The sequence below is a fragment of the Brassica napus genome, chromosome C7 (genome assembly GCF_020379485.1).
Source record: "Brassica napus cultivar Da-Ae chromosome C7, Da-Ae, whole genome shotgun sequence".
Lineage (NCBI taxonomy): Eukaryota > Viridiplantae > Streptophyta > Magnoliopsida > Brassicales > Brassicaceae > Brassica > Brassica napus.
This window is the reverse complement of record NC_063450.1, coordinates 11,712,943-11,740,915: the sequence shown is the minus strand read 5'-3', so window position 1 is coordinate 11,740,915 and position 27,973 is coordinate 11,712,943. Positions and strand designations below refer to the sequence as shown.

General features: G+C 37.0%; 2 protein-coding genes and 1 non-coding gene across 4 annotated transcripts; 2 read left to right on the top strand and 1 right to left on the bottom strand.

The window, feature by feature from the left end:
- The first annotated feature begins 1,642 nt into the window (after positions 1-1,642).
- LOC106410172 (MADS-box transcription factor ANR1) lies at positions 1,643-14,302 on the top strand. Of its 2 annotated transcripts, XM_013850659.3 has the most exons (9): positions 1,643-1,762; positions 1,938-2,122; positions 5,699-5,777; positions 8,309-8,370; positions 8,965-9,064; positions 13,558-13,599; positions 13,709-13,792; positions 13,874-14,013; positions 14,100-14,302. In XM_013850659.3, the coding sequence occupies exons 2-9, from the start codon at positions 1,938-1,940 to the stop codon at positions 14,113-14,115; spliced, it is 708 nt and encodes a 235-aa protein (XP_013706113.1). In that variant the 5' UTR covers positions 1,643-1,762; the 3' UTR covers positions 14,116-14,302. The 2 variants fall into 2 exon arrangements, with proteins under 2 accessions (XP_013706113.1, XP_013706114.1); XM_013850660.3 differs by lacking the exon at positions 14,100-14,302 and having other exon boundaries at positions 13,874-14,017.
- A 6,130-nt stretch (positions 14,303-20,432) lies between these two features.
- On the bottom strand, positions 20,433-20,539 carry LOC125590828. The gene has a single exon (XR_007326830.1). It is a non-coding gene; the product is annotated as a small nucleolar RNA R71 (small nucleolar RNA).
- Positions 20,540-21,392: 853 nt separating this feature from the next.
- LOC125590414 lies at positions 21,393-27,554 on the top strand. The gene is made up of 4 exons (XM_048763977.1): positions 21,393-24,546; positions 26,196-26,503; positions 26,564-26,893; positions 27,414-27,554. The coding sequence occupies exons 1-4, from the start codon at positions 21,672-21,674 to the stop codon at positions 27,552-27,554; spliced, it is 3,654 nt and encodes a 1,217-aa protein (XP_048619934.1). The 5' UTR covers positions 21,393-21,671.
- Positions 27,555-27,973: the final 419 nt, after the last annotated feature.

Below are 27,973 nucleotides of genomic sequence, written 5' to 3'. Positions count from 1 at the left end.
GATTTTTTTGACCTTTGAGTTGCCTCTTCCTTCTTTCGATTACGGTTTACTAACGTGAAACAACTATTAGTGACGTGGATTAGTTAATCAGTTTTTAATTATAAATAATCTCAATTAGAAAAATTTAATCAATGGTGTTTATTGTATTTTTTTTTAGGGACTAGGAATTATTTGAGTATTTTTTAAAAGATGTATGCTATGAGAGTCATTTAATAACTTTTTATGTTATTTAAGTAAATTTCTCTCAAAGTATCTTAGGTGGGGGTATTGGATTTAGAAATTTGATAGAATTTGAAGGAAATATGGTTTCCATTAAATTCTAGTGTTATTCAATTGTGTATTTTATCAATTCTTTTAAATTCTTGTGTTATTCAATTGCGTATTTTACCAATTCATTTAAATTCTAGTGTTATTCAATATTTGCTAGATTTAATAGGAATGTTATTTGAAAAGAATTTAATGGAAAATGTAATGTAAAATGCAAAGGATCAATTCCTTACTTTTATGAAGGGATTTGTCATTTTTAGAACCAATTTGACCCCACGGTAACCCACTACGTCTTTAGAAGACATATCACCTACACCAGCCCAATTCCATGTCTCTCCTCTTCCAAAACCGGAACCGAAAAACTGAACTAGAACCAAACCAAATTATTCGAAACCAAAACCGGACCGCCTCAAATACCTGAATGGTTTCTATATTTCTATATCTGAATAACCGAATCGGAAACGGAACCGAACCGAGAACCGAACGGTACCCGAATATCCGAAAAAACAAGTTTCAACACTTTGATATAAAATAAAATGTCATCAGTTTCACTCAACCCGAATGCTCATGGCTAGTTCACCCAAAAAGATTCTTTTAGTAAAAAAAATCTATCTACAAAAAGTAAAATTTTCTCAAGTGTTTTATTTTGGTAAAAAAATATCTAAGAGTTAACTTAACTATTAGTTGTGTATTTTTTCGTTATCATTCATAGCGTTAGTATTACCATTTGAATTCCATCAAATTAATTTACATTCAAATTCTATGGCAAAAAGTAAACATAAGAATTAGACAATTGCATTAAAATCTCATAAAATCATTTAAAATACTGCAAAAGTTATTACATGTGAATTCTTTCAAATTCTTGAATTCAATACCACCCCATTAGAGTTTGAAAAGGTGTATTAGAAATGCAAAATTTCCTATGGTGTAATTATAAATTTGAAAAGTGTTCTATAATATAATATTCTGAAATAAAAATTGTGGAGAAAGACTACATCATCGGACAACAGTGCAAGTACAGCACCAACTCTGCCAAAAGCCAAATAAAGACATCTCTCAAATATCCACGTGTCCATCATCTATTGTTTGCTTCAATACCACTTTGTTTCATCGCCCCATGATTCGTGGGTTTATATCTGAGCGTCCGAGGATATTTTAAGCTCACGCGCTCCTGTCTACATTTGACTCTACTCGCTCTTCACATGCTTGCCAGAATCTTCGCCTCGCGATCTTAACAAGTTACGAGGTCAAAGATTTATGACCCAATCAGACTTGCCAGTATAAAAGCGAGTACGAAGGGTTTTTATACTCTCGCAATAGAGACCTTACTAAACTGCTGATTGTAATAATACCAGCAGTGGTTTTGTCCTCAATCCGCTCTCTTGCCATATATACACAGAGAAAACTCAGAAGGCATATTTTTTGAAGAAAAAAACAAAGAAGCTTCTCGTCTTCCTCTGCCTTCTTTCCTTATATTGGAAAAAACCCTAATCAAGTAAGTCAAATCTTCACGAGTACATATACATATAATTTCAATACAACTAATCAGGAAACCTAGCTATAAAAGAGAACAAATCTAAAGTAAGGTTTGAATCAGGAAGATCATCTAGATTTGATCATTTTTGACATTAACGATGTGCATACTTCTTGAAATTGGTGATGCACATTAGATGGGGAGAGGGAAGATAGTTATAAGAAGGATCGATGATTCGACAAGTCGACAAGTGACTTTCTCCAAGAGAAGAAGTGGGTTGCTTAAGAAGGCTAAAGAGTTATCAATTCTTTGTGATGCTGAAGTTGGTGTTATTATTTTCTCTAGCACGGGCAAGCTCTACGACTTCGCAAGCAATTCAAGGTCAGCTTCTTAATAATAAAAACTATCTTGTTGTCTTTATTTCTAATTTTTTGCTTTGAGTTGCATTTACTTGCCTGTTAGATTCCTTACTTGTCTTTATTGCGGTTCATTATGCGAAGACATGTGTATGTAAACAAATTTTTTACTCATGACCATGTCTCATCTCTTCATACTAGTATGTCAACAGGGTTACAGTATATGTTTTAAGGGATACGAAGAGCTCTTTCGTGGAATATTTTATATTTGTTTCTTCGTTATAAAACATGTTTTTTAAAGTATAGAACATGTTTTCTCATCTTTAGACTCGGTCTACCTTATTATACTATACTTTGTCCTTATTGATTTGAGTCCAGCCTATTAATATTCGCTTAGGTAATATGACTTGGATACTCTTAATTGACTTAAATGATTTTACTTCACTCATATATTCAAACAAGTAATATATTTGAGTCTGAGTATGTAGCAAGCTCATCAAGATCACAGTTGGTTTTTCACGTCGTGCTAATATAAGTCTAAAATTATAGTAAGAACATATACAGATCAAAGTTTTTGACTTTTGCTTCCTCGTTCAGTGGTATAAGAATTTAGATTTGAATTGTTTATATCGTATTATTTTGCAATTTAATTTTTTTTTCTGGTTAAGTATTTCCATTGTATGTGTGTTAAATTAAAATTTGTGAACTATGAAAGCTTATTTTGTGCCTTTCCATATAACATAGAACGAATATCATTTGATTTTTTGTTTTATTATTAGGTATATAGAATTGCATTATGCAGTTTCATGTTAAGTATGTAGCTAATGTATTGTAAGGACTAAGACCACGTATTTTATTGAATTTCTCGTTGATTAAAAATGCAAAAATAGGACGGAACTAAACATTTATCAATCATCATTTACATTAAACAAAAAATATATGAGAAAAAACTATTTGTTTATCTTCCATGCATATTGGATTCAGTCCTTAAATATCTAAACCGAAATCGTAATCAAACCCATAGAAATCCCTCAAAAAGGCATCCAAGACATTTATTATTTTGAAATTTGTTTACTCTTGAAGTTAAGATCTACGTTGCATGGAAGCTCGTTTCCATCTTCTTTTAACTAAGGCTTATAGAGAACACATTTCTAACGGGAAACATAATAAAATTTTCCTTTAAAAAAGGTATATAAAATAAATAATTAAGAAATATGAGATTAGATCAAATTTGATTCGTTAGGATAAATAAAGATCAATTTGACTCATTAGAGGTTATTAACTCTAGGAAGGATACCTAGGTTTGAGGATCTAAAAATTAGATTTGAAAACAGTTTTTGGTGGAGGTGAAAAAAAATGAGAATGATTTTTTATATATATATATATATATATATATATATATATATATATATATATTGTATTTTAACATGATGATTGTTATCTGTAAACTATTTAAGATTTGTATATTGGATTTATGTTGATTTAAACATTTTGCTTTTTCTTTTAAAATATGTGTTTGATGTTTTATATATTGTATTTATTAATTACTATTATTTTATATGTAGTTATTTTGATTTTTTTTTTAAATCCATTCTTATATATTTTAAATATTGTTTCTACGTTTCCGCTTCCATAAAATTCAGGTTAAATTTTCTAGGGAAAACTGTTTTTTTAGAGCAAAAAAACAGTAATTATGTCCCTTAGACTAATCTATATTTTGTGTCATATTTTCCTATAATACCCTTTAATATTTATGAAAATAATTTTAATAAATAGTTTTACAAACAAAAAAAATTTGGAAAAATAGTAACATTTGTTAAAATACCTATATGAACTTAATGGTATATTTTCTAGTTATAAAAAAGTTAAAATTATAAATTTCATATTATGTTCTAAAAAAAATAGAAATGACATTCTACGAAGTAGAAAAACGAAATCTACTTTTTTCATTAAATCTACAATGTTTAGAATACGTGATCTACGTAAATAGGAGTATTCTACAAATATGTAGAATACACATTCCGCGCTTAACCTACCATTCTAAAATTCTTAGAAATCAAAATCTACACATTAATCTAATTCTAAAACATGTAGAAACCGACTTCTACAGATTTACTATAAATCCAAAACATGTAGAAATCAAATTCTAAACATTACTATAATTCTAAAAAAACTGTAGAAACTGATTTCTACATATTAGTTGTATTCTACGGATAAGAAATCAGTTCCTAAAAATATGGAAACAAAATATTTGAGAATATTCACTTTTATATTTTTTAAAAAAATCGATTTAAAAAAAAAAAACGAAAAAGGAACAAAAAAAAGCGACAAATCTATTTGAGAATATTCACTTTCATCTCAGAGAAAAATATCCTATTTTAGAAATTCAAATTCAAAGGGGTGCTATTGGTTGTTGTCGATGGAACATTCTTGAAGAGGCGTGTCCTATTTTTAGAAATTCAAATTCCTATTTTTAGAAATTCAAATATTTGAGAATATTTGAGAATATTCACTTTCATCCCAGAGAAATCGAGTTTAAAGAGTTGAAATCATGCTTGGTCGGTTCAAATCAAGTGGGAATCAATCCGGATATAATCATACAAAACCAAAAAAATCGATTTGGGATTCTTTCCTCGGCACGGGATCGATCGATCTATTCTTACAGATCGGTCGATCTGTGTAAATCGACCTTCGCCGATCGAGTGAAATGGACCAGGTCGATCAGTATATATTTCGCGTTTTTTTTTTGTTCTGAATAATGATCGGGATCGATCGATCCACTATAACTTGTAAGAACATATACCATCGCTATTTGATGGTATATGTTATCTATAACATTATTTTAAAATTTCAAAAAGTTTACGTCACATACAAAAAACCATCAATAAAAGATATAATTACAACAAGAAAAATGAAAAATTATAAACATATAAATTTAAATTAAGAAAAACTAACATTGGAAAAACAAGAAATTAATATAAAAGAAAAAAAACCGACAAATAATATTATAAATAAAATAAATTTATAAGACACAATCCGCGCGAAGCGCGGAAAAAATCTCTAGTATCTTTTAAAAAAAAATACAATTTTAAGGGCATTACTGCCATTTTGGAAAAAAAATAGTCTAATAGGACATAAAGTAGTATAAATTAGTCTAAATGGACATAGTTACCATTTTTTTGCTCTAAAAAACAGATTTCCCCATTTTCTAACATTTTATGTATAGTAAGTAATTTAGAATAGCATTCATTTGGCATTATTACTATTATGATTGTTACTATTATTGTTAATATTGGTATGGAAAACCATGTATTTTTAAATCTTAACACCTTAAACTTTGTTTACAACTTTACGTTTTTAGTAGTAGCACAGATATTTTATATTTCTATGTATGAAATGTTTCTGTAAGTGTTCAAATTTAATAAATTCACTAGAATAAAAGTTAATACATGATTAATAAGACTTGTATCTATTTCATGTAATATTGAGGTTTTAATTTTACAGTCTGCTTACATAATCGATGACCTTTTTTAGTAATTTTTTAAATGTTAATATATTATTCATATAATTTTATTATTTATTTCTTCTGGAATATGTTTAGTATGAAAAGTATCATTGGGCGGTACAACAAAGTAAAAGAGGAGCAGCATCAACTACTGAATCATGCCTCAGAGATAAAGGTATTTCTAAAAGAAACAGAATTTATTATTTTCTTTGTCAATTATAATTTGTCTCACTAGGACTTCCATAAAATAGTACCTTTACAGTTTTTCACTTTTACATGAAATAGTTTCTGAAATGGGTGACTTTCAAAATCGTATCCTGAAAATGTTTATAATTCACAGCAAATACAACTATACATTCTTATGTATTATATTCTGAAATAGCATTCTGAATTTGCTCGACTGATCCGGCATGGCAATATAATTGTGAACTCATCCCTGCAGGCATTTCGAAACAAATTCTAATAGTAGTACACCAGTTTGAAAATAGGGTTTTGAAAACTGGAATTTGGATTCCTAAAAAATAAGTTTACATTTTTCACATGTATCAAATTTGTAAAATTACGAAAATCTTACAAATGTACCTCAATTATACATATAAATTTGTATGCTTACCAAAAAGGTGAACCGAAATTAAAATCATTTTTTTGATAAAAATGTATATTATATCATAAACTTCTCGTGAAAAAATACTATTACATATCATGATATCAATAGTTTTACATTAAGTTAGTTCAAATATTATTAAAAAAACTTAAGATTTAATAAAATTTAACTGTTGTTAGCTCAATTGAAAACGTACCGAAATAAAGTTCACAAGTAAATGTCAAAACCTCATGAGAATCTTTTTTTGTTTTTGTATAGTAAATGTCATATTAGAACATTTAAAAAAAATTTCCCCGCCAAACTTCAACCTTAATTTGTAAACGATTGAATGCAGCTTTGTCTATGTTTTTTTTTTTCTTTTGATAATATAATTAATGTTTTTTTTGTCAGAAGTAAAATCTAAGTATTAGTCAAATTTGAAGTGGTATGGATAACAAGACTGGTATATAGTTAAGGTTGTTAATTTCGATCGTTAACTGAAAGAATAAAATATTAATACAATTATATGCTCATGATTCTCAGCATATTGTTTCAACTAAACGCTTTGTTTTACACCCAAAAAAAACTAAACGTTTTGTTTGTCTATTGTTCGAGAAAGCGAACTTCTTTTTTTCAAGAAGTATTCGAATTAGTTCGTCTGGTTGTTTTACATGTTTAAAGTTATATTTCTCATTTATTTGAATTGAACATACACATGATTGGTTGGCTATAAAAATCATAAGCAAATGAAATTTGCAGTTTGAACTATAAAAAATAAATATTGATATGGCCAGTGCGGAGGCAAAAATTTTTTTTTGTCAAAGTAATAATATGATTTATAATATTATCGTTTCTTATAAAGTAATGTAGTATAGATGATTTTATCTTTATACAAATGTTTTCTTTCTGATTTTTAACGTTTTTTATATAAAAGGTAGGGGTGGGCGTTCGGATACCCGTTCGGATTCGGGTCGGATATTTTGGATTTTCGGGTATTTCGGTATAGGGATAGAGAACCCGTTCGGGTATTTCTATACTTCGGGTTGGGTTTGGGTATTTTTAGTTCGGGTTTGGTTATTTTGAATCGGGTTCGGATATTTAGATTTTAAAAAAAAAATTTTTTTTTTTTCATTTTTTAAGTTTCTTGTATTTAAAAATATAGACTTCACTTAACTGATTTTTTATTTTTTATAGAATGGATGATTAATAGGTTTGGAAATAATATTTCAATAGCAATAGATATTAATTTGGGTATTGTTTTTAAACTTTGAATTTAACTTTTGTTAATACATAAAACAAAAAGTTTGACATGCATTTAAATTGAATATCAAATTATTTTCTCCATAATTATATATATATATATATACTTTGATCTTAAAGTATGTGTAACATCAATATAAATATTAAAAAAAAAAGAGATGTAAATTAGAAATATAAGGGTAGTATATATATATATGTTCGGTTATCTTCGGATATCTATTCGGGTTCGGATATTACCCGTTCGAGTTCGGATATCCAATCTCTCCTAACTTAATACCCGTTCGGGTATTTTGCTACTTCGGTTCGGATTTCGGTTCGGGTTTTTCGGGTCGGGTTCGGGTGCGGCTTCGGGTATCGGGTAAAGTGCCCACCCCTAATAAAAGGGTAAAACATGAAAATTTCAGTGCATAAAGCACAAAGATTATGAAATGACAGAAAAACTTGAAAGTAAAATTAATAATAATTAAAATTCTGTCTATAACTAGAAAAGAAACTAAAATATGTGGTCAAACCAGAACAAGTCAGCTCTGGTGGTAAAAGAGTTACGGCTGTAACTTCCGCCACCCGGATTCGATTCGCGCTAGGAGAGATTATTTACATTGCTTGGGTTCTCGGCAAAGAGGTGAAAAACACATTTTTTTTCACCAAAAAAAATATGTGGTCAAATGGTTAAAAGGTATATTATGTTATTACTTTTATGTGTGTGTTTTTATCAAAATTAATTTTATGTGTTAATGGATAAATATACAGCTTCAGATTTTTATGTGGTGTCAAGATAGCCCTTCAAACTCTATATTATAGCCACGGCCCCTTTAGTATATTTATTTATATCAACATCTATAGTTTTCTCTTCATGTTACTAGTTTTGGCAAAGAGAGGTTGCGACTTTGCAGCAACAGCTCCGTTATCTACAACAATGCCACAGGTAAAAGCTCTTGTCCCATATAAAGTAAATAACATAAACTGAGTGTTATGGTGATTATGAGATTAGTATAAGGGGAAAAGTATTATACACGACAAATTGTGTAAACCAAAACGAACACAAAAATATATGGGTGATTTAATGCAATTTTGGCTCACCGTCGTCTAATCCGGTACTTTCTTCTTTTATTATTATTATTTTAATTTTTGGCACTGATTAAACTTTGATAATCACAAATCCCTCAATTCTTTTTCAAAATTCACATTCATATACCCAGTCTCTTATTTGGGGTTCTTATCTTATGATTTGACATTTTTTTCTTACACTTTTCGACTAAGAGACGTCTCTTATATCTCTTATTTAAAATACGGTTCTTAGTTTTTCTTAGTTAAAAGCTAAGAACCGTCTCTTAGCCGAATATAAGAACTCCAGTTAAGAGACCGAGGTTAATCATGGCCTAAAAGACCAATGATACAAGAAATTCACTTTAAAAAAATTGTAAACAAAAAAAAATTAGAACTCTACAAAATATAACTATTAAAAGAAACTATATTCCACTACCTAAAGCTAACAATTTTTAATTAACATAAAATGCAGGAAACTTATAGGAGAAGAACTTTCTGGAATGAATGCTAATGATCTACAAAACCTTGAAGACCAGCTAGAAAAAAGTCTAAAAGGTGTTCGTCTAAAAAAGGTAATATGCATTATTTTGTCCAAAGGCTATTGGTGATCTTTCTTTTATTTTCACATTTCTGAGTGTCGAGATCTTTTGTAGTTGTAAAACGGATTCTTAGAATGATAGTGTCATGCCCATTTTTTACTCAAAATATACGTCATGTATTCACATTGTCTTCATCCACAAAAAACACTTAAAAATGCCAGTGCAATCTTATTTTAAGGATTGAATCCAAATTTTTTACAAAACTGTACTAAAACGAATAGGAAACAATTAAAGAAAAGTATCAAGTTTTAAAATAAAAAAACTTAAATAAAACTCAACAACCAAAACACGCAACACCATACCATGCCGACTACTCCTGCACTTCCTTGGACTCACCTGAAAAGAAAAGAGAGGTGAGTATTTCGACAAATACGCAGTGTCTGAAGCTCTTGAAATCAATCACCAACAATCATCACACAACATAGCATAAGTATTAACTAGAAAATCTAATAAATCAATAGCAAACAACAAAAAACGAAGATAAATTCCGACGGTGCCAACATGAACACCTAAATAGGTACCCACGTTCTTCATGTTGTGGCATGAGAGCTCACCACCTAAATCGGTACTCGTAATTTCAATGCATTCACGCAATCACGGTACCGACACCGGTTCACGCGTGATCCGCCACCAAATTATCAACTCCATACACAAACACGCTTCATGTCCGCTCCGGCGATGTATCATGCCACTTAATTTTGTGTCATAAAGGTCTATATGAAATTCTAACAACATCAAGGCATGCTCAATTATCTCTTAACCTGGCTATGTTAGGCTCTTTAACTATTGTTGTAGCTCACCATATGTATTCCATTCCCCCTTATCCATATCTAGTTACCGACTATACTACACAATTATCATTGTTCACACATCAACAAGAAACGATGCAAAGCAGGAGAAGTACTTATCTACATTATGTTGCACCGGCACCACATAGGCCTTTAGCATTTCTCTAACTTCTATACACCACCCACACAGGTCGTATTCACAAACAACACAATCATCTCACACAATTCCTCAAACATCATTCAACCATATTCATTTTAACAACCTAGCAATATATCTATTTCTTTCACACAACAACCATCATATATATTATATGTTTTAGTATATATATATCTAGACAAATCAAGTACATGTATGCTAATAGATACATGTAGGTATGAAGGATCCACTTAGAAACTTCTACCTTGACGAGTTAATGATAAAAGGAGATAGAGATGGCAACAAGCCCTCACCTTATCCTAGATCTGCTAGTTGAAATATGAAATGATGTAGACCTGTGTTCTACGTCTCCTCACGAACCAGATCTACAAGTAATACGGTTGGTTTTTACCCAAACCCTAGATTAGAGACCTAGAAGAAGAAAGACACAAAGAAGAACAAAGAGATAGTGATTAGGGTTTCCTTACCCTCATCAGTAGCTGGATCTAGAAGAAAAGAGCAGAAGACAAAAAAAAACTACGAGAAGGAATCGATACACGACAAGATCTCCTCACTTCACGGTGGCTGGCGGTTCTCCTCCGTTGTCGGCTAGTGGCTCTTCAATCGGGCAGGGTTTCGCTATGTTTTCTCTCTATAAAGAAATACCTAAGAAGAAGAAGAAGGGAAAACCATATGATTTTTTTTACACGGACCATAACATCATGGGCCTCTTCATTAATGATTCGGCTTGGGACCGGGATGTCACATATAAACTACAAAGGCAGTGCTTTATTTACAAGCCTCTCATACATACAAATGGTCGTCATACATACGTCATTGATCGAGTATCGTTTGATGTAAATGGAAAGGATCACTCTTTGTTCGCTCTTGACAAAGCCAAAGTTCGTATACATGTCCTTGTCTACGTAGATGATCTCATCATAACAAGTAACATCTCCTCTGAAATCAATAAGTTCAAAGACTATTTGAGTACATGTTTCAAAATGAAAGATTTGGGCATTTTTTGGTATTTTGTTGGCTTAGAAGTCGCATATAGTCCTACATAAATGTATCTATGTCAACATAAATATTCACTTTATATCATCTCTAAAACAAAACTGTTGGGCGTGAAGCCATCTACATTTTCACTTGAGCAGAACCACAAGTTACTCAACGATGATGGTGATATTATGGATGGACCACATCGGTATCATCATCTCATTTGACGGCTTATTTTCTTAAGTACCACCACACCGGAGATAATCTATGTCATCCATGTTCTTTCACAATTTATGAACAATCCAAATGAATTCTATTGGGAGACAGCTCTCTATGTGGTTATATCTTGAAAAACAGCCCGGGTCAAGGGATTCTACTTCAAGCAAACACAGAATTGTTACTCTCAGCTAGTGTGATTCAGATTGGGAAGCATGTCCAAACAAGTATGTATGACGACCATTTACAGCCAAGAGTTTTCTTCCCTAAGTTTATTTGGATTGTCGAGAGAAATATTTGAGTTAAATTTCAAAAAAAAAAAAAAAAACCATTTAAAGCCAAGAGTTTTCTTCCCTGGTGGTAAGGTTTCAACCGTCCACATAGCTCTCTATCCTCAAGCACTACGATTTCATCTTCTACATCGAACCTCCAACTCTCATCTTCCACGTCATCTTTGTAGTTAAGCATTTCAATGGCAGAGGCAATAGCTAAGTGATAAGCTTGATAATGATCCAAAAATTTGGAGCTTAAGAGATAATTGACAATGGGATACAGTGTTTTTTGTCGGGTATGGCTGCTGAATTAAAGTAGTGAAATTATCGGCCAGCTTGGTTGGTGACTTTCCTTGTCTGTGACATCGTCCAAGGGCAGTAGGATCAGCTGGTGTCGTGGGAGCAATGAGATCCACTTAGAGTTTGTGGATCAAGCAAAGCGATAGGGAATCTTGTCTCATCATCGATTTCATTTTCATAGTTTTCCAAGGTCGGAACGGAAGATGCGCCAGTAGAGTCATCTTGAGAATCAACGAATGAAAGAGAGTGTTTTACATATTCCTCATGTGTTGTGAACTCAAGACGAGTTTCAATGTTGTTTGAGATAGGTTCTGCTCTGTTCATGTACATAGATATTCTCAACTGCATGAACACGTGTTTGATGCAAAATCAAAGTAGTCATCTTCCACAAATGCAGAAGTTCCACTCTGCAGGGAAGGCTGAGTTTGATCTGTTGCTAGAGAAACCGCAAAAGGGAACTATGTTTCAAAGAAAATGACGTCCCATTACTGAGATAACATGGGTCTAGAGGTTTTAAACATTCCATTTCTTTCCGAAAGGGTTGTCGAGATTCGAACTTGTCACCTCCATGTTTCTGATTGTAGATATATCAGGGACCGCCCATGGCTCTAAGATGATTCAACGTTTGGGGTTTTGTGTATATTGTTTTGTATGAAATTTTCCCTTTGAGGATTGTAGTGGGAGGGTTAATAAGATAACATGCTGCCAAGACGAAGTAACTCCAGAATTAAATAATTTGTGAGGCTTGGAAATGAAGACAACGCACCACGGTTAGAAGATGCAGATGCTTTGTTCCACACGACCATATTGTTGTGGAGTTCCTATGCATGCGGTTTCGTGGATGATCTCTTTTTTTCCAAAACACGCGGTCAAATAGAGAAATTCTGAGCCGTTCCTAGGATTTCAACTTAAAAATAATTGGTGATAAGCGGATTGACCCAAGTCTCTTATATGTTACTTAATCCTATCTTAATTAACTGATGTGTGATCTTTTCTCCAAACCCTCCCTCAAGATAATGACTCATTTAGCTATTGATGTCGACAAAATCTATCATACTCCTTCCAAAATAATGCTCTTTTCTAGGTATCTCGATGGATTTGAGTCTTTTTGGATCATAAATTAGTGAGATGATTGAGACAATTTTCGGGCTGGAGTAATGGGACATGGTGTGGACTGATTCTGATACCATAACATCCTTTTGTAGTTGTAATGAAGATCCTTAGTTGTTAAATTATAAATTTGGTGCCTTATATATATACAAGTCTGTCGTACATACAACGATGTAACCTAATAACGATAAAAAGGACAATGCCTAGGTCCACTACTGAGAATGTTTATTGTGATAGTTATCACTAACCTAAAATTTGTGATATCTATAGAAGTCAAAGAAGCTAAAATATTATATACTCTAAATATAAATGAATTTTTTCGAAGAACACTTGAAATACTTATGAATATAGAAAGGTTTTCTTCATTACTTTTTTCTTAATATTTTCTTCTCGCTTTACAAATTAATTATAGTGTGTGTGGAGTTATATACAAATTTGTATCCCAATCTTTAGAACTATCAACATATCTAGATAGTTATTTTATAAATGGTCTAGATAGTTATTTATAAGTTGTCTATATTGTGTCCCTTGGTTTCAGAAATATTTGGGATTTTGCCCAGTTTTGATTAATTGGATCATTGATCATAACTAAAGGTAGTCAAAAATCAAATTTAATTCAAGTCAATACCTTTTTCCTTTCTACAGGACCAACTTTTGATGGATCAAATTCGAGAACTCAACCTTAAGGTTTGTTAGTTAAATAACTAATAAAAATATGATATTATGGGATGATAAATAAACTGATACATTTCTTTTATTTTTTACCATAACTCTAAACTAGCCATGTTTCTTACAGGGACAAATTATCCAAAAGGAGAACCAAGAGCTACATAGTAGGGTAGATATCATGCGTAAAGAAAATATTAAACTGCAAAAGAAGGTGATACAAATAATTTTATAAAACAGAAAAGCCAGTCACATAAAATAAATATATTATGTTAACACATATAAACACTTGCAGTGTCAGGTTCATGGAAATCCAAATGCTATTGAAGGCAATTCAAGCGTAGATCGAGCAACCAATCGAAATGAAACATATGCACCACCGCAACTTCAACTCATACAACTACAACCTCCTAGAGAAAAATCAATTAAACTGGGGTAAGATTCTTCACTTACAGTAAATCTAAACTTATCCAAGATTATATTTACTAATATTAATGAATATGTTGGAATATTTGAACCAGGCTACAACTTATTTAGCAAAAAGTGTTGGAAAACTATCGATCTACAAATGAGGTCGTCTCTCCGGCGACCACTTCATGAAGTTTGTATATGATATGTATCGTTTCTCAAATTACATTTTAACCGAAAATATTTGATGTACATCATAAAAGAATGATGTGATGTGAATCCAAACACAATATACATTATAATTTCATCTTTTTCATTTTGTTATAAATGAAATTAACAAATTTTGTGAAAATGACATTTTTCACAAAGTTATATCAAATTAACCTAACTAGCACAAATTAAAAAGTTTCTTACTTTTGTACTCAAAAACATACCAAATATATTAGGACAATGGTTTGGAGTTCAAGTTTTACAAATATGGGCAACTACTTTATTCAAATTTTAGAGAAATTATGCGTGTGCATTAGCATACCTTGTGCGTAGTTATCAAAATTGAAGTTTATTTGGATTAATATATTTATCAAATTTTGATTTTATGAAATGCACAATATAGACAATATGTATTTTTTCTCCGACATTATAAGTTGAATAGAAAGATCCCCAATATATAAGGTGAAGAAACCAAGTCAAGGTTTGAAAAATTTGGTGTAATTATTATGGTGTATAACAAAATTAGGCATATGGTTGATCTAAACCTTGCTACCGCTTGTTTCAAGACTGTAAATAGAATCGGTGGATATGATTGGGTTAGTGGATTTAAACAAAAGAAAACGCATCTAGGATCCTCGAGACCATTGGCTGAACACGATACTTTGTCTTGTGGTGTAGACATGTATGCCTAACTCAGCGCTTCAGACTTGTTAGCGGAGGAGGATGTTACAAAATACTTCTAGATCCAAAGATAACACTAAAGGATAAGATATATATATATATATATATCTGCTTCTTTTGTAATCAAACTAGATTCTAATCCGCATTTTAAAAACGTAGAAATATTTTAACAAAATTTTATTTTTGATGTTTAATCATCTCAGATAATATATAGTTGAAAATGTAATTAAACCTCTCAGAAATATTACCATTTTTACTTTTTTTATAAATGTTCTATATAGTTTATTCATTTTAAGGTTTATTAATAAATTTGCTTTTATAAAATATTAATTATAATTAATAACAATGACGTAAATAGTTAATTATTTAGAAAATAATAAGATTTTATTATATATATATATATATATACATTTAGATTTAAAATAAACAGTATTTAAGGATTACATGAAAATACAATCTTATAGAGAATTTTTTTTAATTATTTTTAAAGCAATTTAGACAGACTCGATTAGGACTTTGCTAACCAAATTGGGACTCCGTCTCCATATGGACAAAATAAGAAGATTTTCTTCGTGCACCACTAGCAAGAGAATCTGCCATTGTGTTTGAGTCCTGGGTACATACTTGAGCTGAAAGGTAACAAAGCTAGCTTGCTACCTCTGGAAATCTTCTATGAATATTGCAAGAGCGTGCCATTCTTCTTGGTCTGAAACCATCTTCACCGATTGTGAACAGTCTGTTGCAAACATAACATTGAGTTGTCGTTAATTTTTCATACTTTCCATTGCCCAAATTAATGTTTCCAATTACCCATGTAGAGGACAAAAAGAGGTTCTAGAATTCTTTGTCCCCATCAAACCATCAAAACCCTCCAAAGTAATGTACCAACCTTGTCTTGAATATAATTCATTATCTTTCCAAGATACATCCGGAAAACACCATCTTCCAATCCTAAGCAGTAGACTCTAAAATTTTTCATCCCTTGGGGGTAAAACATGGTTCCCTAAGAAATTTGTATCCACTTGTGTTTCCTTCTAGAATAACGCCCATGTCTCCGCTAGCTGAAGGGTATCTTTAGGATCCTTTTCAAAACCGTTAAAACTTTTTCATTATGTCCCTTCCAAATATAAAAGAAAATCCATGCAAACTGATGATCTGTTATAAAAGGTTCAATCATCCAAAACAAATAGTCCATATTTTCAAAAACTGACTGCATATGAAATTCTGGATTAGTAGGAATCGTAGATAGAGCCCAAACCTGAGTAACTGGTGGACATTCAAATATGACATGATTAATAGTCTCCTCCTCCACTTCACATCTTGCACACTGAATATCACACTTTATACATCGGCTTCTTAGGTTTTTCCTTACCGGTGTACATCCATAGATGATTTGCAACATAAAATGTTTTAACTTTGGGGGCATTGAAGTTTCCAACAATGCACCATTAGACTTTTCGTATCCATACCTAGCACAAGTGCCTGTCATACAGAATCTGGGTAACATGATTCGATATCATAACCCAATTTAGCTGTATATTTCTCGGATTGTTGTCAAAACTATCCATCTTTATCCGCATATTGAATCCGACTCAAAGGTATACTCTCAATAAGATTTGCATCTTCCGGTTTAACATATAAGCTAATAAGCTGAGAGTTCCATGTACATGAGGTAGTGTTAATGAGCTGATCCACCATCAGTGTATAATCCGTGATAGGTAAATTGTTATTTGCTCGCCTCAGGCGGTTGACTAGTATCCATGGATCATTCCATACTCATATGGATGATCCATTATCCACCCTTTTGATTAGTCCTTTGTGAACCTGAGATTTAGCTGAGATAACACTATACCATATATATGATGACGAGTATGATCTAATGGGTTCCAGTGGGGGTTGTGTTCCGGAAATATCTCCCTTTGAATACCCGTGTGAATAATAAATTCGGTTTATCCATAAGCTGCCAAAATTGTTTTCTGAACATAGCTGTGCTAAAATCCGTCAAGGATCTAAAACATAGACGTCCATTAATCTCTTTAGTTTAGCAGACCTTATCCAACGAAAGCCAATGCATACCTCTCCCATTTCCTCTTGAATTCTACCAAACATGAGATATAATACTAGTAAGCTTGGATGTGACAGTTTTTGGTAAACCATAAAAAGACATGATATGATTAAGCATCACCATTGCCACTAATTTTATAACTATGGGACAGTTTTTGGTAAACCATAAAAAGACATGATATGATTAAGCATCACCATTGCCACTAATTTTATAACTGCTTCTTTACCACCTTTGGAGAAAGACCTAAATGTCCAACCATTCACTCGATTATGAAGGTTTTCCTGCAGAAATACAAACAATTCTGTTTTTGACCCTCCCAGACATTCTGAGATCCTTAAATATGACATCATGCCTCCTAGATTGTGAATCCTTAAAATGCCATGCATCTGCTTACGCTTCGAGTTTTCCACTTTATGACCAAATTAAATGGATGATTTCGCAAAATTAATTTTCTGTCCTGACTTTGTGCCATAGTCCGAAAGAATTTGCAAAATCGTATGACATTATTCCTTTTTTTTTACAAAAGAAAAGGTTGTCATCTACAAAACGTAGGTGAGATATCGCTGGGTATGCTCTGGCTACCTTGAATCTTGTCAACAATTTTGTCTCCCATGCTTTCTGAATATTAGAAATCAGTACCTTCGTACGTAAAATAAAGAGATATGGAGAGAGAGGATCGCCCTGGCGCAACCCTCTCTGAGAGACAATATGGCAATTTGGTTGTCCACAAATGACATTTGGTTGTCCACAATTTTGGAAGACAAACCTTCAATCTCTGACATAAAACTTTTGAGATGATCTTATACCCTACATTACACAAACTAATTGTTCGTAGATCCGTCATCCTGGTGGGCCTCTCTGTTTTAGAGATCATACACATATTAGTCATATTCAGTTGTTTATCCAACTTTCCAGTTCTCATAAAACTATTCACCAACTCAACCACATCATTCTTGATTAAGTGCCATGCATGTTTCTAAAACAGACCCATCATCCCACCCGATCCTGGTACTTTTTTCGGGTGCACCATAAACAAAGTATGTTTAATATCCTCTTCTTCTGAAACTTCCGCTATTAGCTGAATATTCATCTGATCCGTTATGCTTGTCGGGACATCTCGCAAGGCCTCATCGAAATCCTCAGGCTAAGTCATAGTGAATAATCCTTCAAAATACTCCACAACCACCTTTTCTATACCCTTATTGTCTGTGACCCATTGTCCTCCCGCATCTTGCAATCCAATAATCCTATTTTGGCTCGTCGATTTTAAGTCAAGGCATGATAGAATTTGGTATTGAAGTCTCCTGAAATGTTCAATGTATTTGATATCTTGCATATTTCTATTGTTTTATCCATTTATCCATGTGCATTTTGATCATATAGATTAGGATTTAGCCATGTTTAGGTTGCATTTTGCATACATGAGTCCTTATCAGGCATTGGAGTACCACATGGAGTTCTTGGAGGCACTTGGAGGCATTTGGAGCTCAAAAATGAGTGTTTAGAGTGGTCATTGGGCGAGCAAGGCATGGGAGCGACCAGTCTGGAGCGACACCACCAAGTCGCTCTGATCACCCTACTGGAGCGACCTAACCAGAGCGACAGGGAGAAGTCGCTCGCGGTTTCATCACTCGGAGACGCGAGAACGAGCCCGGAGCGACCTCTCGGAGCGACACAGCGAGGTCGCTCCAGCTGAGAGCGACGTTATGGGAGCGACAGGGAGAAGTCGCTCGCGGTTTCATCACCCAGAGACGCGAGAACGAACCCGGAGCGACCTCTCGCAGCGACACAGCGAGGTCGCTCCCGAAGCCTAGAGCGACTTGTCGGAGCGACGGGCTGAGGTCGCTGCGCGTTTTATTTCTACTCGAACTTGTGATTTCTCAAGGGCCTTTTGGTCATTTCATTATGCACGTTTTTATTTTCTAAACCTATGTTTTAATACTCTAGGAGCCACCAAGAGGGGGATCATCTTTGTTCTTAGAAAAACCACCAAAAATCTTTGGAAAGTCATCTCTTTGAATCAATTGATCAGTTTATTATTGAGAATTCTGTGTTCTTATCTATTTCCTGTGTTTCTCTACATGATTAATCTGAAATCCAACATGGGTTTAAGAGGAATCATGGAGATTAGTGAGTAATCACCTTTTGAATTCATGGGTTAGGGAGATTGAGGGTGATTAGGTTAGAACTAGGATGTTTTAGTGTAGATCATTCATATTTCCTTGCTAGTAGAGTGAGCATAAAGCATCTTCTGAGTTGGCCACTGAGTAGTTGAACCTTAGGCATTTCCCCCCCGAAAGGTGTTCGAGGAAATGCCCGAGACAACTCTTCTTAGCTTTTAGCATACTTTGCCAAAGACATTTGTTGTTAGAGGTGCTAAGATAGCCATTGGACTTGCTAGTTATGATTGCTTTCATATTATTCAACCAAAGACATTTGATGTTTGAGATATGTTAGCAAATGAGCATTCATCTAGACATAGAGCTTGCTTAGAATTGTGTCTAGGCTTAAGGTTGATAGTTTGATTGATCATTTGCCATCCTTAGTTCGATACTTGATCACCCAAGGTCTAATCCCTATGCCCATGAGTTCTCTTTTCCCTTAGTCAAGAAGTATCATTCTGTTATTGCTTTCTAGTTTTAGTCATAGCTTAAAACCCATCTAAATCATTGGTTGCACTTAGATTAAGTGAGTACTTGCATTCTCAGTGCTTTGATATCCCTCAGAACTGGTTCGACAATCATTTATACTACAGCATTTGTCTTAGGAGCCTTGAAAACTCCTAACATCAAATTGGCGCCGTTGCCAATTTCTGAGTAGATTTAAACATTGAGATTTAGTCAATTGCTTGAGACTAAGTCATTTTTATTTTCTTTTGTTACTGACTCTTCTTCACCTCCCTTTAATCTACAGGTGTATGAACTTGCGGAGCAGGGGTCCATCAAACCTAGTTCCAAGAGCAGCAGACATCAGAGCTTTAGAGAGAGAGTGTGCTAGAAAGAGAAGAGAAGAAGAACATCAGGCTCAATTGCAGAGACTGAACACTGACATGGGAGACGTTCATCAAGAAGATGCAGGCGTCAATGGCGCTAACAACAATGGTCCACCTAACCAACAGCGAGCAGCTCGGCCCATTGGCACTTACGACCGTCCAAACATTCATGGTTATCGATTGGGAATCCGAGCACCCGCTGTGGCAGCCAACAACTTTGAGATCAAGTCAGGACTCCTCAACGTGATCGAGAACAACAAGTATCATGGCTTGGCTCTAGAGGATCCATTTGATCACTTGGACAGGTTCGACAGCTACTGTGGGTTGTCAAAAACCAATGGTGTCTCCGAAGATGCCTTAAAGCTCAAGCTATTCCCTTTCTCTTTAGGGGATAAAGCACGTCAGTGGGAGAAGTCTCTACCAAGCGACTCCATCACCACTTGGGATGACTGCAAGAAAGCATTCTTGGAGAAGTTCTTCTCTACTTCAAGAACTGCTAAGCTGAGAAACGAGATCTCCAGCTTTCAACAGAAGGGCTTGGAAGGTTTCAGTGAAGCCTGGGAAAGATTCAAGGGGTACCAAGCTCAATGCCCACACCATGGTTTCTCTAAAGAGAGCTTGCTGAGCACATTCTACCGTGGTGCTCTTCCTAAGTACAGGGCCAGACTGGATACAGCTAGTAATGGATTCTTCTTGGGGAGAACTGAGGAGGATGCAGAGGAGCTGGTTGACAACATGGTTAAGAGTGATGCAGTCTACAGTGGAGACCACGACAGAGGCAGTAGATCTGATGATAAGCAAACGAGGAAGGAGTTGAAAGCTCTACAAGATAAGATAGACATCCTCCTTGCTGATAAAGCTACCCAAGAGCAGCTGCACTTTGTTGGCAACCCAACCCAAGAGACACCAGCTGTTGTCCATGAAGTTGAAGGTTTGGAAGGTCAGGAAGAGTTGTGTTTCATCAACAACAATGGTAGCTGGTACAAGAAAGAGCCCAACTTTCAGTACAACAACTACCAACAGAAATCCTATTCCAACAACCATCAGAGTGGTTACCAGCCTCGAAACAATCAGCAAGGCAGCTATCAACCACAGCAAAACCCTCCTCCTGGTTTCAACAACAAAGGCAACAATTCTTCCCAACAACAATCTAATCCCTCTACCTCCACCCCTCAAGTCAGCAGCACTGATGCTCTACTGAAACAAATCCTGGAATCTCAAACAAGAAGTGAGAAGCATGTTGGCTATGAGTTGAAGAATCTTCACTCAAAGATTGATGGGAGCTACAATGAGCTCAACAACAAGTTCAGAGCTTTGGAGAACCAGTTTGCTGCCATGAACACTCAACAAAATCGCCAACAAGGTTCTCTACCTGGAAAGTCTGAGCAAAACCCCAAGGAAACCATGAAAGCTATCACTCTCAGGAGTGGTAAGGAGTTACCTCAGAGAGCTCTCACCAAGGATGCTGAGAAACAAAGTGAGGGGGTTGCCATCACCATAGATGATGAAGTGGTGATTGTTGATGAGAAGACCAATGACGAGATCTTGGAAAAGATAGTGGAAGCCAAAGGAAAAGGAAAGGTTGGAGAAGAGAAGAAAACAGTTAAAGATGGTGAAGTTGTCACTCCTGCAAGTGAAAGTTCTTTTGTTCCTCCTGCCTATGAACCTAAGCTTCCATTCCCAGGTCGATTCAAGAGGCAGTTGCTAGAGAAGTACAAAGCTCTGTTTGACAAGCAAATGAGTGAAGTCCAGGTCACAATGCCCATTATTGATGCTTTCATGCTGATTCCTCAGTACAGTAAGTTCCTAAAAGATGCTGTAGCTGCAAAGAAGAAAGAGATGGAGGGCATGGTGATTCTCACTCATGAGTGCAGTGCTATCATTCAGAGGCTGGTCATACCAAAGAAGCTAGAAGATCCAGGATGCTTCACATTACCTTGTGCTCTTGGGCCTATGGTATTCGATAGGTGTCTCTGCGATTTGGGAGCTAGTGTCAGCTTGATGCCCCTATCTGTTGCTAAGAAGCTCGGTTTCACTCAGTACAAGAAGTGTAGACTTTCTCTGGTATTGGCTGATCGTTCAGTTAAGTACCCTGTGGGTATCTTAGAGGACCTCCCAGTGATGGTTGGAAATTATGAGATCCCTACAGACTTTGTAGTGCTTGAAATGGGTGAAGAAGCTCAAGACCCTTTAATCCTTGGAAGGCCTTTCTTAGCCACAGCTGGAGCCATTGTTAATGTGAAAGAAGGCAAGATTGATCTCCATCTGGGTAAAGGGCACGTTCTCCATTTCGACATCAAGGAGGTAATGAGGAGGCCAACAGTTCAAGGGCAGGTGTTCTACATTGAAGAGATGGACGCCCTTGCTGATGAAATCCTTGAAGAGTTGTCACTAGAGGACCCTCTACAGCATGCTTTGACTGTAGAGAAAGAGGCTGAGGTGGTTGAGAACCTGGAGAGTACTGCCTATGGGATGATGCTGGATTCACACCAGGGGTTTTTCAGTGAGGATCAGTACGAGGAGCTTCCCCAGATGGTTCACCAAGAAGTCTCAGTCACTCAACAAGAGGACAACCAGCAAGATGACTGGAGTGAACTTAAGGCACCTAAAGTGGAGCTTAAACCTCTTCCCCATGGTGTAAGGTATGCATTTCTTGGTCCTAATGAAACTTACCCTGTCATTGTGAGTAGTGAACTTACTGAAAGTGAGCTATCTGAACTTTTGAGAACACTTAAAAGATTTAGAAAGGCAATAGGTTACTCACTAGATGACATCAAGGGGATATCACCCTCTCTGTGCATGCATAGGATACATCTTGAGGATGAATCAATGACTTCTATCGAGCATCAAAGAAGGTTAAATCCTAACCTGAAGGATGTTGTAAAGAAAGAGATTCTTAAACTCCTAGATGCTGGTGTTATTTACCCTATCTCAGATTCTAAATGGGTATCACCTGTGCATGTTGTACCAAAGAAAGGTGGTATCACTGTGATTAAGAATGACAAGGATGAATTGATACCAACAAGAACCATCACATGTCATAGAATGTGCATTGATTACCGAAAACTAAACTCTGCATCTAGAAAGGATCATTTTCCATTACCATTTATTGATCAGATGCTTGAGAGACTTGCAAATCACCCATTCTATTGTTTCCTTGATGGGTATTCAGGATTTTTCCAAATCCCCATACATCCCAATGATCAAGAGAAAACGACATTCACATGTCCATATGGTACCTTTGCATATCGAAGGATGCCATTTGGTCTATGTAATGCTCCAGCCACCTTTCAAAGGTGCATGATGTCAATTTTCTCTGATCTGATTGAGGATGTTGTGGAGGTATTTATGGATGATTTCTCTGTCTATGGATCTTCGTTTTCTGCTTGTTTGTCAAATTTGTGCAGGGTCCTACAGAGATGTGAAGACACCAACCTTGTGCTGAATTGGGAGAAGTGTCACTTCATGGTCAAGGAAGGGATTGTGCTAGGACACAAGATTTCAGAGAAGGGGATTGAGGTGGATAAAGCCAAAATCGATGTTATGGTTGGTCTGCCTCCACCAAAGACAGTGAAAGACATCCGGAGTTTTCTTGGCCATGCTGGATTCTACAGGAGGTTCATCAAGGATTTCTCCTTGATAACTAGACCTTTGACCAGGCTGCTGTGCAAGGAAGCTACCTTCAGTTTTGATGTGGAATGCCTACAAGCTTTCAAGAAGCTAAAAGGTGAACTCGTTAGTGCCCCAATTGTCCAGCCACCTGATTGGGATTTTCCTTTTGAGATCATGTGTGACGCCAGTGACTATGCTGTGGGAGCTGTTTTGGGGCAGAAGAAAGATGGCAAAACCCATGTGATCTACTATGCCAGCCAAACCCTCAATGATGCTCAGATGAGGTATGCCACAACAGAGAAAGAGATGCTGGCAATTGTTTTTGCCTTTGAGAAGTTCAGGAGCTACTTGGTTGGGTCTAAAGTCATTGTCTACACCGATCATGCTGCCTTGAGACACCTTTTGGCCAAGAAGGATGCAAAACCCAGGCTTTTGAGGTGGATCCTTTTGCTCCAAGAGTTTGATATGGAAATCAAAGACAAACCCGGAGTTGAGAATGGAGTAGCTGATCATTTGTCCAGGTTGAGGGTAGAGTCTGGTATCCCTATTGACGAAGGACTTCCTGAGGAGCAGATCATGGCTATCGAAGCAGTGATAGCAGTCTGTGAGACTGGTAGGAAGCTGGAAGAAGTCCAAGCAACAGAGGAGAAAGAACCTTGGTATGCCGATTTAGTGAACTACCTAGCCACAGGAAAAGAACCTCTGAATCTTGTGGGCTATGCCAAGAAGAAGTTCTATAAGGATGTGAAAAGATACTACTGGGATGAGCCCTACCTCTACATTCTCTGCAAGGATCAGCTTTATAGGAGAGTGGTTGCAAATGAGGAGATTGATGGGATCCTTGCACAGTGTCATGGATCATCCTATGGAGGTCACTTTGCCACCTTCAAAACAGTTGCAAAAGTATTACAAGCTGGATTCTGGTGGCCACATATGTTCAAGGATACACAAGACTTTGTTTCGAAGTGTGATTCTTGCCAAAGAAGAGGAAACATCACCAAGAGGAATGAGATGCCTCAAAATCCAATCCTTGAAGTTGAAGTGTTTGATGTCTGGGGTATTGACTTCATGGGACCATTTCCATCATCTTTTGGCAACAAATATATCCTTGTGGCTGTTGATTATGTCTCCAAATGGGTGGAAGCCATTGCAAGCCCCACCAATGATGCTAGAGTTGTAATCAAGATGTTCAAGAGCATCATCTTCCCAAGGTTTGGAGTTCCAAGAGTTGTAATCAGTGATGGAGGTTCCCACTTCATTAACAAACTGCTTGAGGGACTTCTCAAGAAGAACGGTGTGAAGCACAAGGTGGCAACTCCTTATCATCCCCAAACAAGTGGCCAAGTTGAGATTTCTAACAGGGAGATCAAATCTATTCTGGAGAAGATTGTGGGGATTACAAGGAAGGATTGGTCCAATAAGCTTGACGATGCACTTTGGGCTTATAGGACAGCGTACAAGACACCACTGGGCACCACACCTTTCAACCTAGTGTATGGGAAAGCTTGCCATCTGCCAGTGGAGCTTGAGTACAAGGCACTATGGGCAATAAAGTTGCTGAACTTTGACATCAAGAGTGCCAAGGAGAAAAGGCTCTTTCAGCTACACGAGCTTGATGAGATAAGAATGGATGCTTTTGAGAACTCAAGAATCTACAAGGAGAAGACTAAGGCTTTCCATGACAAGAATATCCTGAAGAGAGAGTTTAAAGAAGGAGATCAAGTTCTTCTCTACAACTCTAGGCTGAAGTTGTTTCCAGGAAAGCTTAAGTCAAGGTGGTCCGGTCCTTTCAAAGTCAAGGAGGTTAGGCCATATGGAGCAATAGTTTTGTGGAGCACTGATGGAAGAGACTTCACAGTCAATGGACAAAGGGTTAAGCTCTACATGGCTACTGCACCAGAGGAAGATGGAGTTTCAACTCCACTGTCTGATCCTACCCCGGCCTAATCTAAAAGGAGGCAAAGTCAAGCTCGGGACTTAAAACAAGCTCACTTGGGAGGAAGTCCCATGCGTATCCTTGTATATATTGCATTGGTATTTTCATTTTTCATCTTATTGCATAAAAAAAAAAAAAAAAAAAAAAAGAGAGAAGTTGTGTGCAGGTGCTTGATCGGTTCAGTTTTGAGCAGGAGTCGTGCGTGGGAGCGAGGTCTCACAGCGACACCTCAAGGTCGCTCCAGCTGGGAGCGAGGTTTCGAGAGCGACACTCCAAGGTCGCTCGCGTTTTCGTCGCCGGATCAAGAAAAATCGCCTCAGAGCGAGGTCTCGGAGCGAGGTCGAAAGGTCGCTCCAGATGGGAGCGACGTTATGGGAGCGACACCTCGGAGTCGCTCGCGGTTTCGACGAAACGGAGCTCAAAAAAAACTGACCCGGAGCGACGTCCTAGAGCGACACCTTGAAGTCGCTCCAGCTCAGAGCGAGGTTTCTAGAGCGACACTCCAAGGTCGCTCGCGGTTTAGTCGAAACACGACGCGAGGAAACGACTCGGGAGCGACCTCTCCCAGCGACACCCTCACGTCGCTCCCGAACCGGTCCAGGTGAAAATGGTTAAGAAGACAAAGGGAAGGTTGGAAGCTGAGAGGCAAGAAGCCGAAAGTCAAGAGTTTGCCCTAAGAGGAAAAGCTTTAACCAGCGAGCCAACTGGCTCAGGGACGCAGAGGACTGTGCGACAGCAGACGTTGGCTGCAAGGAAATCGAAAGAACACGAGAAGAGGGCAGGGAAAAGTGTACCAGTTCCCACCCATGAAGGAGGTGAAACTGAGAGTGAAGATGAGCCGGCACCTACGAAGAAAGCCAAGATGTCAAAGGGCAAAGGGGTTGCTGTTGATCGAGACAGAGCAAAAACTCCATCTGTGGAGGAGCTATATGATCATTTGAAGAATGGAGTCACTTGGGCTCCAACCAGGTTTGCCGACCTCGATTTGCTGAAGGAGTTGGGTCTAGAGTCTGATATTGAGGCGATGCTGGGACATTTGAAGATGCCAAAACTCCTCACCATGGCTTATCCTTTCTACAAGGATGTCACTTGTCAGTTCCTATCCTCTCTTGTGGTCACTTACCACGACACGGCGCATGTGAGACAAGGATGGGGAAAAATCAGGTTCAAGGTCAATGGAAGAGAATACAACATGAACTTCAAGGACATTGGGAGGGTCATGGGGTTCCAAGACCTAGAAGACCACTCACTTCCCAAGTGTGAGAACCTCCCCACAGAGCTCTGGAAGTTGATCACTGGAAACAAGCACTCTACCGGGGCGGACAAGAACTCACACATCCGACACCCGTCTGTACGCTACCTCCACAGATTGCTAGTCCATGCTTTTTACCCACGGAAGCAAGCTGGTACGGTTACTGAGGAAGACATGCGACTGCTCTGTCCGGCTATCCGTCCCTACGCTCAACCTGGAGTGTTACCCCTTCCCAGCACTGACATCTATGCTACCTTTGGGATGGTCAGTTTCTTTGTGGGCCGTCTCGAGCACTACAGAGACTGGGCGTGGTACACCACTGATTCACGCCCAAAGATGGGGATAGGCGGAATGATCACACCACTGCTCCAATTTCTGAATGTTCCCTTGGGAAAGGACGCAGCGGGGCCTAGGTTCATTGATGGCACCTACTTGAGGATTGCCACCTATTTCAGTGGGATGTATGGGAAGGACTACGTCTACCACTACTACTTGCAGGGCAAGCCAGTCGAGGTGGTTCTTCCAAACCGGAACCTGACGAGTTTAGAGATACCTGGAGCTGTCAGCTTCAACATTCCCCAGGAGTACTTTCTCGGAGAACACGGGCCTCTCGATCCAATTCAAGCAGCTCCATCAAGGAAAAGGAGTGTCCCTACGCAACCTGATTCGCCTGTTGCAGACACATCTGAGCATATCTATGGACCTCCGCGCTACTACTTCAAGCCCCATGACGGAGTCCTTCCCCCTGGAGCTCTCCGTGATGCTCATGACCACATTGGTCGTCTCCAGAGGTGGAACAAAGCTCAGGACAGAACGATAGAAAAGCTGAAGGATAAGTGCAAGGCGCTCAGCAAGACTGTGAAGAAGCAGGCAAAGACTTCAGCAAAGTTCATGAAGAAAGTAGCTGATGTCTTAACTAGGGGAGGAATAGCTGGATGTAGCTCAGCCGATTTCGCTTTCGCGAACACCTCAAACCCCCAGCCTCCACCCCCGCCTGATGCTCTTGGCTTCCCCCTCACTGCTGCGCAGCTTCAGCGTAAGTGGAGGAACCCACCCACTCAACCTTCCACTTCCGGCAACAAATCCCCATCCCTCGCTTCTTCAGACAGTGAGGACGAGATTGACGAGGTTGAGAGCCAACCATGGTATGGAGGCTCCGGTTCAGCATCTGGTGGTTACTACACCACCTTCCCTCCTGACGACGACGATGCTGGGGCATCTGCCCCCACCTACTATCCA

Bases quoted from the DNA above. Each gene is read 5' to 3' on its own strand.
- LOC106410172 (XM_013850659.3), top strand. From the start codon at position 1,938: ATGGGGAGAGGGAAGATAGTTATAAGAAGGATCGATGATTCGACAAGT. The intron at 5,778-8,308 runs GTATTTCTAAAA...TCATGTTACTAG, and splicing joins ATCATGCCTCAGAGATAAAG to TTTTGGCAAAGAGAGGTTGC. The intron at 9,065-13,557 runs GTAATATGCATT...TCCTTTCTACAG, and splicing joins AAGGTGTTCGTCTAAAAAAG to GACCAACTTTTGATGGATCA.
- LOC125590414 (XM_048763977.1), top strand. From the start codon at position 21,672: ATGAGTGAAGTCCAGGTCACAATGCCCATTATTGATGCTTTCATGCTG. The intron at 24,547-26,195 runs AGAGGAATGAGA...CAACTGGCTCAG, and splicing joins AAGAAGAGGAAACATCACCA to GGACGCAGAGGACTGTGCGA. The intron at 26,504-26,563 runs GCGATGCTGGGA...CCTTTCTACAAG, and splicing joins GTCTAGAGTCTGATATTGAG to GATGTCACTTGTCAGTTCCT.